This window comes from Muscardinus avellanarius, assembly GCF_963383645.1.
Source record: "Muscardinus avellanarius genome assembly, chromosome: 11".
Lineage (NCBI taxonomy): Eukaryota > Metazoa > Chordata > Mammalia > Rodentia > Gliridae > Muscardinus > Muscardinus avellanarius.
Genome location: NC_137797.1, coordinates 71,057,689 through 71,068,751, shown reverse-complemented (window position 1 = coordinate 71,068,751; position 11,063 = coordinate 71,057,689). Strand labels below are relative to the sequence as shown.

General features: G+C 40.2%; 1 protein-coding gene across 1 annotated transcript in view; it reads right to left on the bottom strand.

The window, feature by feature from the left end:
• Window positions 1-328: 328 nt before the first annotated feature.
• The window catches only part of RACGAP1 (Rac GTPase activating protein 1), a gene marked incomplete at both ends in the record, with an annotated part of 29,322 nt that continues 18,587 nt past the window's right edge, over window positions 329-11,063 (bottom strand). Inside the window, 10 exons of the mRNA XM_080706184.1 lie at window positions 329-404; window positions 719-827; window positions 2,024-2,159; window positions 2,267-2,399; window positions 2,522-2,627; window positions 5,609-5,807; window positions 5,891-5,986; window positions 8,696-8,860; window positions 9,863-9,993; window positions 10,744-10,861. Of these exons, the coding sequence (XP_080562310.1) occupies window positions 329-404; window positions 719-827; window positions 2,024-2,159; window positions 2,267-2,399; window positions 2,522-2,627; window positions 5,609-5,807; window positions 5,891-5,986; window positions 8,696-8,860; window positions 9,863-9,993; window positions 10,744-10,861 (1,269 nt within the window). The remainder of the gene's footprint in view (window positions 405-718; window positions 828-2,023; window positions 2,160-2,266; window positions 2,400-2,521; window positions 2,628-5,608; window positions 5,808-5,890; window positions 5,987-8,695; window positions 8,861-9,862; window positions 9,994-10,743; window positions 10,862-11,063) is intronic.

Sequence of the window (11,063 nt, the reverse complement as noted above, 5' to 3'; positions counted from 1 at the left end):
TATGAGCACCATTTGACTTTAGGCCAAAGGGATGCCCCACACCCCAAAAAGAATCACAACAAATTCCACATTCCTCCTTCTACCCCTGTAAAGATCTCCCATCTAAAAGCTTCCAACAACAACCAGCACAATGAGCTGATAATATGTTACTGGAGGAGAGGGAGATATATGTATAGTTTTAATAAAACTCTCATGCACAATTAAACTTGATTAAAAGCCTGGAAAATGCTAAAAGTAGCAGTGAGTACAGGAGGCTGCAGAGCAGAGAGTACAGGTGTGCCCTTTCTTGCAACTGATAAATGTTGGGAAGTAACAGGCAGACATGGCTTCACTTGAGCATTGGAGAAGCAAAAAAGTTGCCTTGTCGTCCTAGGTTTGTGGCAGACTTGCTTTTGCTTCCAAATCTATTAAAGGAAAGAAAAGAAAAGAAAAAAGAACTGAAAAAGCATTCCATAAACATTGGTGACTCAAATAAAAGCAGAAAATTCTAAAGATTTTGTCAGGTACTCTTAGCTATCTAAAATGAAAGAGGGGAAGTAGTAAAGACCTTCAAACACTTGATTAAGAAAGGGTTCTTTGGCTCCAAGTTTCCTGTTAAAAGTCTAGTTGCTAGCTTAAGATCTAGTTTAGTTTTTCTTTTGATAAACATCAATATACTAGGAAAGAAGTTTGAGAAAGCAGTAATGTTTGAATTACTACTAAGGCCAGTTTTGCATACCTGGGTGTGTTCTTGCTGAGGGTAGAGCGAACTCTCTGTGACAAGGAACTCGATGAAGGAGTCTTGAGAAGCTGGTGCTCAGGAGTTGTCACGGGCCCCAGTAAGCTCACTTCAAAGAAAGTTCAGACATTTTTTAAAGAGCAGTAAAAAAGAAAGCACCCTTGAAAATGGCCAGTTTTAAACTGACTACCCTGTGAAGCATTCAGGCACCTGGCAAAGCTACACAGATCACTTTTGTCACTATTTTGTAGCATGCTGGTGTACCTTTTGAACTATGCAGGCAAATAATAAATAGCTGACATTCACTGCCTGATTTAGATCATTCTCCAACTTCAAAATTCTTATATCTAGAGCCGGGCATGGTGGCACACACTTGTAATCCCAGCATTTGGGAGGCTGAGACCAGAGGATCGCGGTTCGCAGACAGCCTCAGCTTCTTAGTGAGGCCCTTTGCAACTCAGTGAGACCCTGTTTCAAAATAAAGAATAAAAACTAGGGCAGAGGGTGTAGCTCGGAGGTCAAATGCCCCTGGGATCCATCCCCAGACCCACATACACACACACAAAAAAAAAATCAAGTTGGTAAAATGTTTCAAGAAACATAAAAATGGTCAGGCCATTTATTTATTTATTTTTAGTGGTACTAGAGATTGAACCCAGGGGCATTTTACCTCTGAGCTTCACCCCCAGCTCTATTTTGTATTCTTTATTTTGAAACAGGATCTCACTAAGCTGCAGAGGGACTCACTAAATATCTGAGGCTGGATGGGCACCTGTGATCCTGATCCTCCTGTCTTAGCCTCCCAAGTAGTGGGATTACAAGTGTGCACCACCATGCCTGGCTGGTCAAGCCCTTTAACTCAGTCATTACTACTTTGGGGAATTTATCTTTATGGTATATAAATATATATGTTGGCTGCAGCATTATTTGTAACCATGAAAAATGTCAATACCTAACAGAATACTTAAATTATCATTTGCAACCATAAAATTTTAACAGTATATAGTAACAGAAAAAATTCTCATAATGCTAGGTAAAATAAGAACAAGTTATACCTAAATTATTATTATGTCTACATTAAAAATATATGTCCACGTAGGCAAAGAAAGGAGTATGTGGAAAAATGGAAAAAAAAGTTAGAATGGTAGTACTGTGCAAATTTTCCTTCAATTTTAGAATTTTTCAAAATAATTTTAATTTTTATTGAAGAATATGAATTCCAAACAGCTGTAGCAAACAGGGAAGAGAAAAGATGAAGAAAACTAAAGAGAAACAAGTTCTTAAGTAGCACAACTTAGGCCTGACCTTTAATATCTGGTGTCTGTGGTGTTGAAAAGGCATTTGAGTTTTCGATGACATGTAGGGGGTCAATATTTTCTTGCTCCACCATCATGAACTGACTCCAGTATTCCAGGGGCAATGAAAGCAGGCGCTCTACCACCTAAAAAGCACCAAATATGTTTGCAAACTTCCAAAGCTCATTGTTCTCTCATGTTATCGCATTGCCCAAGTTCTTTTTTTTATATGAACATGCACACATATGCCTACCTTGGGTTGACGTTTGATGTCCTGTAACATTGTCACCGGGTCTGGATTAGGCACAGCATGGGCAACTATTGTAGGGCCAAAGACTTTAGCTAGGTTGGTAACATCCATTTTAGTGTTTGGACTTTGAGCCACTCTAAGCAAAAGAGTATTAAGTTAGAAGACCTGCTTCTCTAATTAAACGCAAAATATAAATTCTACAAGAAAACAATTCACCTCTCACACTCCCTAACACCCAGAAGTTGCTGTTGCACTCACCTCTGCAAGTGAATCATGAGAAAGGCTAATGTGTCCCTGTTGGCCTGAGGCAGTTCACCAACAGCCTGGTACATAGCAGCTATGCTGTTGTCTTCATCTGTGATTTCTATAAATGAAAAGAAGGCACCAAGAGGCCTAGACTTCTTTCCCTTGACAGCAGGCTTCCAGGTTATCGACCACAAAGTATCTCCTATACAGTAAGCTTCTGAAACTTCTGATTAGGTTCATGACTACATAGCGTCTAGTTTCATTAACAAGCAGGATACTAGCCAACAGTTCAATAATAGAAATCAGAACATTTAGAAATCACCCTTGCACTTAGGAAAAGCAGCTAGAAACAAATTTTCTAGAAAGACAGACATACAACTGTACTGATAATAATTATCAATAAGGTACAGGTAGGTGCAGTGGTGCACGCTTGCAATCCCAGTACTTGAGAGGCTGAGACAGGAGGATCAAAGGCTCAAGGCCAGACTCAGCAACATAGCAAGACCCTCAGCAATGTAGTCAAACCCTGTTTCAAAAAATAAAATAGGGTTAGGGAGCATAACTCAGAGGCAGAATGCCCTCCCAGTAAAACACACACACACACACACACACACACACACACACACACACACACAAGAAAGTACTCATTCTTAAGACATTTAAGTGCCTACTATGTGTATAGTACTATTCTAAGAGTTGAGGATAAAGTAAATAAAGTCCTTGTTTTATGAAACATACATTCTAGCTAGGCATAGTGGCACAGGCCTGTAATTCAGTAACAAGAGGATGGGAAAGTTCAAGGACAGCCTCAGCAAGAAGTGAAACTCTCACCAACCTACTGAGACTTCAAAACAAAAATAAAATGGTGCTGGGGGTATACCTCAGAGGTAGAATGCCTCTGGGTTCAATCCCCAGAACCAGAAGGAAAATAAAAAGAAATAATACATTCTATTAAAGGTTCAAAGTTAGCCTCATCAACTTATGGAGACACTCAGCAACTTAAGTGAGACCCTGTCTCAAAAAAAGGTCTGGGGTAGAGCTGGGCGTGCTGGAGCACCCTTGTAATCCCAGCATTCGGGAGGCTGAGAAGGATCACTCAGCTACTTAGTGAGGCCCTCCATAACTTAGTGAGACCCTGTCTCAAAATAAAGAATAAAAAATAGGGCTGGGAAACCGGGTGTGGCGGAACACACTTGTAATCCCAGCATTCGGTTGCCTGATATCAGAGGATCGCAGTTCGCAGACAGCCTCAGCTACTTAGTGAGGCCCTCTGCAACTCAGTGAGACCCGGTTTCAAAATAAAGAATAAAAAATAGGGTAGGAGGTGTAGCTCGGAGGTCAAATACCCCTGGGTTCCATCCCCAGACCCGCAAAAAAAAAAAAAAAAAAAAAGGGCTGGGGGGTTGGGGGTGTAGCTTGGGGGTAGAATACCCCTGGGTTCAATTTGCAGTACTGCAAAAAACACCTTTGATCCCCTGACCTGCATAACCTTGGTAAACACTTCATTTTTTTCATTTAATTTTTAAATTTTTGGTGTACAAGCTGAAACATTTCATCTCTTAAAATGTAGCTTGCTGGTTTCCTCAAATAGAGGCATCTCTTTGAACGATGATAAAAAAAAAGAAAGAAAGAAAAGAGAAATGCACAAATTTCAGTGTAACTAAGCCGGGCATGGTGGCACACATTTGTAATCTCAGTACTTGGGAGACTGAGACAGGAGGATCACAGGTTGGTAGCCAGCCTCAGCTACTTAGTGAGGCCTTCTGCAACTTAGTGAGACTCCGTTTCCAAATAAGAAATAAAATAGGGCTGGAAGTGTAACTCAGAGGTAGAATGCCCCTGGGTTCCATCCCCAGTACCACAAAAAAAGAAACAGGGTCTTGCTAAATTGCTGAAAATCTTGCTAAATTGCTGAGATTGGCCTCAAACCCGTGATTCTCCTGCTTCAGCCTCTCAAGTACTGAGATTATAGGTATGTGCCACCATGGCCAGCTGTGTGTGTGTGTGTGTGTGTGTGTGTGTGTGTGTGTGTGTGACTGAGAATAGAACCCAGGGGCATTCTACCTCTAAGCTATACTCCCAGCCCTATTTTATATTTTATTCTGAAACAGGGTCTTACTAAGTTGCAGAGGGCCTCATGAGGTTGCTGAAGCTGGCTATGAACCTGTAATCCTCCTGTCTCTGCCTCCCAAGTACTGGGATTACAGAGCATGTGCCACCATGCCTAGCTAACTTAAATTCTAAAAGCTAACTCTAGCTCCTGCATGAAGATCATACTGTAGAGAACATGAGTAAAATGAGGACAATCAGCCAGGCCTGGTGACACACGCTTGTAATCTCAGCATTCCGCAGGCTGAGACTGGAGGATCACAGTTTGCAGACAGCCTCAGCTACTTCGTGAGGCCCTCTTGCAACTCAGTGAGACCCTGTTTCAAAATAAAAAATAAAAAATAGGACTGGGGGTATAGCTTGGAGGCAGAATGCCCCTGGGTTCCATCCCCAGTACCGCAAAAAAAAAAAAAAAAAAAAAAAGAGGACAATCAGCAGGATCTTACCATATCCGGGGGAGGAAGAGTATGTTACGAAGGCTAGTAAAATTTCTACTACCACTTTTGTGAAATACCAAACTTAAGATATATTTTATGAAACTGCTGACAAGATTTGACAATGGATTAGATGTAGGATGTAGGAAAAGAAACCAAAAAATGGTTCCAACCCCAAAAGGACAACCTAAAGCACATGGTGGTACAGGCAATCTGAGTAACTACAGTGAGACCCTGTTTCAAAATAAAATATAAACTAGGTCCGGGGGTGTAGCTGCAAAGTAGAATTACTGTGTGTCCAACCCTCAGTATCACCAGGAAAAAGAAAAAAGAAGACAATCAAAACTTAATTAAAAAACCAAAAGCAACAAAACAATAAACAGTTAATGCCATCTATAGTTTAGAAAGAAAGAGAATAGACATAAGGAATATGTATAATTATTCAGCCATCAAACTACTTGAGTACCTACTATGTTTCAGACACTGTACTAGGCAAAGATAAAGCAGTAAAGTATTATATTACTGTTCACATTCAAGCATTAAGATCTGGCCTTACCTGCTGCTTCCATAAAGGTTTTGTTTAGTCGAAAAGTCAGAAGGGGTTCCTTGAGGTTTCGAAGGAAGTCTTTTAGAAGGCTACAGATAGCATGGATATCATCCACTTTGCTGAGGAGGGGTACAGTTTTCACTCTGAGGAATTTCTCTTTCAGCTCTTTTACTGTCCGGTCACAGCCCGAGATCCTATATAAGCCTGTCTATTATCAAGATGACATTTTATTTAAGAATCTCTTATTAATATAAATAACAAAATTTACCCTGTCCTATGATTGATTCTTACCTCAGTCAGCCCTCTCTGCTCAATTTCATTTATACAGTGGACAACAATGGAGGGGATCATTGGAGAAGTCTGAGACACAAAATCAGCCAGCATTCCCTAAAAACAGAGCTATAAATTATTATTTACACTTAAACCCACAAAGGAAGACAATGCAGAGAACCACCTCTAAACAAATACTGAGGCTGGGACACCATGTCACCTTTCAAGTCCCTATTCTCAAAGCACATAGTAAAACAGAGATTCTGAGCCGGATATGCTTGTAATCCCAGGACTTGGGAGGCAGAGACAGGAGGATCACAGGTTCATGGCCAGCCTCAGCTACTTAAATGAGGCCCTCTGCAAACTCTGTGAGACTGTTTCAAAATTAAGAATAAAAAACAGGGCTGGGAGTGTAGCTCAGAGGTAGAATGCCCCTGGGTTCAACCTCTAGGTTCTGTAAAAACAAAAACCAAGAAAAACAGATTCTGGATAATTTCTTCTACTGCCACAGTAGGACTGATTCAGGATCATAAATTCCACACTCTTGCATGAATAAGTAAGAACACCAACTCTGTCTCCTCTTCCACTCAAGGGCAGTAGAAAGCAAGCAATAATGAGATTATAGGTTTTGACACTAGGGATGGAACCCAGAGGTATTCTACTTCCAAGCTACACCCTCAAACCAATTTTATTTCTTATTTGAAAACAGGGTCTCACTAGGTTGCTGAATATATTGGTAAGTTGCCAAAGCAGGCTTTGAACCTCTGTTCTTCCTGTCTCAGCCTACCAAGTAATAGAATTACAAGTGTCTGCCACCACACTGGTCTAGTGAGCCTCTGTTTCAAAATAAAAGATTAAAAAATAGAGCTGGGGGTGTAGCTCAGAGGTAGAATGCCCCGGGTTCAACCCCCAGCACCAAACAAACAAAATGATATGCACTGAGGAGAACTTTTTGGTAGTACTGGGGATGGAACCCAGGGCATTCTACTTCCAAGCTATACCAGCTCTATTTTTTTTAATTCTTTCTCTCTTTTCTATTTATGTATGTATGTATGCACTGGGGATGTATGTATGTATGTATGTATGTATGTATGTATGTATGTATGTACTGGGGATGGAACCCAGGGGAGCACTGTAACTCTGAGCTACACCGCCAGCCCTATTTTTTAGATTTTTTATTTTTGAAACAGGGTCTCACTGTGTTGCAAAGGGCCTAAGTAGCTGAGGCTGTCTGCAAACTGCAATCCTCCGGTCTTGCCCTCCCGAATGCTGGGATTACAAGCGTGCCCACCACATCCAGCTATTCTTTATTTTTGAAACAGGGTTTCACTGAGTTGCAAAGGGCCTCACTAAGTAGTAGATGAGGCTATCCATGAACCACTATCCTCCTGTCTCAGCCTCCCAAATGCTGGGATTACAAATGTGCGCCACCACACCCAGCCAGGAGAATTCTTAAGATTAGGAGAAAAAAAAAAAAAAAAACATTTGATCTGCTGGGGAAGTAGGTAGCAGCATATTCACCTTTATTTTGATTCTTGCTAATGTTTGTTAGGTAATTGATAATTTCTTAATGGATTTAAGAAATTTTGAGAAATAAGTAACCTTAGCTGGGCATGATGGCCCACACTTGTAATCCCAATGCTTGGGAAGCTGAGACAGGAGGATCTTAGGTTTATAGTCAGCCTCAGCAATCTTACAAAACTTTGTTTCAAAATAAAAAAGGACTGAGGGTATAGCTCAGAAGCAGATGTTCCTGGGTTAAATCTCTAGTACCACAGAAATAAAAATATAAATAAATAAATAAATAAATAATTAGAAATAAGTAACCTAAACTTAAACAGTCTAGGGAATATTTCTAACATCAGAAAGAATATTCACAGATAAAAATTATGTGATGGCTGTGATTTGTTTCCAAAAAAATTCACTGGATAAGGTTGGGAGAAGGAGATTAAGAGAACTGATGACTAGGGAATGAATGTGAATTAGAAATTATGGAAGTTAAGTTATAGAAACCAGGGGTGGCCAGCCTAAGGTGAGTTATACAGATCTGTATATTATTGTATATGTCTGAAAATTTCCAAAATCAGGTAGGATTAGGGAGGGGAAAAGAAAATAAGGAAGGAAGAGATGGGAAAAAGAAAGAGGAAAGAGTAAAAAAAATCAGACTAAAAAGAGGGGAGGGAAGGGGAATTCGATTTAGAAAGTTATTAAATAGACAAACTCAAAAGGACTTAGCTCACTAGGCACGGTGACACACACTTGTAATCCCAGCATTTGGGAGGCTGAGAGGAGGATCATGGTTTGAGGACAGCTTCAGCTTCTACTTAGTGCGGCGCTTTGCAACTCAGTGAGACCTTGTTTCAAAGTAAAGAATAAAAAGTAGGGCTGGGTGTGTAGCTTGGAGATCAAATGCCCCTGGGTTCCATGCCCAATACTGGAAAAAAAAAAAAAAAGGCTTTGCTACAAATTAACATTTTATAATTTCTATTCTTTATTCATGGAGGAAAATTAATTTATGGATGTATTTAATTTGTGGTACCAGAGATGGAACCCAGGGGCATTCTACCTCCAAGCTACACCCTAGCCCTATTTTTTATTCTTTATTTTGAAACAGTGTCTCACTGAGTTGCAAAGGAGCTCACTAAGTAGCTGTGGCTGGCCATGAACTGTGATCCTCCTCTCAGCTTCCTGAATGCTGGGATTAAAGTGTGTGCCACCATGCCCAGCTGGGAAATGTATTTAGAATTAATAATTTTGGAGCAAAACTGACATTACACATTTTAAAGGCTAAAAAAAGCCACATATGATGGCTTCCATGGGTCAAACCTCTCCAATCTTGACTGGTGTTCCTATCAGGGTCGGGATGCAGGGAAGGGGACAGCGATCCCGACATTCTGGATGAGAAACTACACGACAGTCTCGACACTTCAGAGACAGCTTGCCAAATTTTATCCTCTTCCCACATGGAACACAGGATTCGGGTTTAATAACCTGAGGATAAAAAAGGGCAGAAGGAACAGGATGGCAGACAATTCTCTAAGCCCTTTACACATATTTGTTTTTGCTAATTATCACAAAAATTCTATAAAGTAGTCTTGTTTTTATTTTAAGATAAAAAAATAGAAGCAAAAGGAGGTTAAGTAACTTGCTTAAAGCTATCCTGCTGAAAGTTAGCACTGGATAGTAGTGGAAAGAACTTATTTGTTGACAAAGGTGTCAGAAAACCTGAATGTAAACCTGCTGTTGCCTATCATGAGGCTCAAGCAGGTCAATTAACTTCTCTGAGCCTTGATTAGTTCTCTTGAGCTTGGATTTTTATGAGAAAACCAAATGGTATAAAGTTAAAACATTTTGTCTTTTTGTTTGTTCTTAGCTTATTTTTTTTAAAGGGGTTCTTTTGTTTGTCTTTTTGGAACCAGGGATCGAACCCAGAGTGCCATACCTGCAAAGCAGGCACTTTGGCACTGAGCTACATCCTGGCCCCAAGTTAAAACCTTTTGAAAACCTAAGGTGCTATATTCAAGTATAAAATGTAAGCAGTATCTAGATGAAAAAGGAAATCCTATAGAGGAGCAAACAAGACAACCTAAATGAGGGATGGGAGAGGGGAAGAAGGAAATTCTCTAAAACACACAATGTACTTAAACATATCGAAGTCAACCACTAAGCCAAGCAAGGGAAGGAGGGATGGGGAGGAAATGGGGTGGGAATTGGGTAGGGGTTAAATTGGTGATGTGTACATGTATGTACACACAAGTTTTTTACCCCAATATGATGTATGAATATAATGCACCAATAAAAAAAAATGTAAACAATAAAGAAAGTATAAAATGTATCACTAAAACTATCCCTTCTTTAATATATACCTCTATAATCAGGAGTTACCACTAAGAGTGGGATTAAAAAGAGAAAAAGAGAATTTGACATTTAATTTAATAACACTAAAGCATTTACATTTATCCCTGTTATATATTACTTTCCTCATAGATTTACCGTCTTAGAGACAAAGTCATGCAGGCGCATCCCTCCATTACTCTGTGGTGTGCCTGAACTGTCTACTTCAGTTCTTGGCTCCAGCGGCCTGCTGTTCAGGGTAGAATCACTGTTCCAAGGTTGTAAAGTACCTAAAAAAACAAGCAACTTGTATTTTGTTCCTTCTGAATATTAGCCCTAATTTTAATAGAACTGGTAGATAAAAAGTAATCTGTAACTATAAGCAAAAGTGAATCCCAACAGCTATGCAAAACAACAACAATAATTTCAAGCTAGGCATGGTGATGCATGCCTCTACTCCCAGTACTTGGAATCTAAGGAGAATTGCAGGTTTAAGGCCAGCCTCAGCAACTTAGCCAACACGCTGTTTCAAAATAAAATATAATGGCCGGGCGTGGTGGCGCACGCTTGTAATCCCTGCACTTGGGAGGCAGAGACAGGAGGATCGCGCAGGTTCGAAGCCAGCCACGCGCACTGGCTTAGGAGACCCTGTTTCCAAACATCAAGTATAAAATAGGTCTGGGAGTGTAGCCCAGAGGTAGAAGGGCTTCCAGGAACCCCAGTACCACCAAAAAAATAAATAAATAAATAAATAAAAAATAAAAAATAAATTGGGCTGGGGGTATAGCTCAAAGGTAGAATGCCCCTCTGAATAATAAGATTTCCAGTACCCCCCGCCAAAAAAAAAAAGGAAAAGCTACAATTGCATACTAGTAGCACAGGACCAGGCTAGCAACCTGAAGGAAAAGTGTGACACAAACAGATATCGAAACACCTAAACATCTACTCCAACCAATTCCCACCTTTAAGAGTGTTCAAAGAAACCAACTACCAAATTTTACCGCGGTTTTACATGGGCAATCTAGTCCAAACCAACAGACCTGTTTTCCTTCGGCTCCTGGTCCAGTATGGCACAGTCTCAATAGTGGACACAGCTTCGATGGGCCCACCATCATTGGGAACAGTCACTGTAGTTTTTGCAACTATGGATTCATTCCCCTGAAGCAAAAGCAGTTAAAAAGAGGAGAAATAGTCTTTCCTTCCACTAGGAGTATTGTTTTATTGTTTTTTGTGGTGCTGGAGATTGAACCCAGGGGCATTCTACCTCCAAGATACACCCTCAACCTGATTTTTTATTCTTTATTTTGAAACAGGGTCTAAGTTATGGAGGTCCTAAGAAGCTGAGGCTGACCTCGAACCT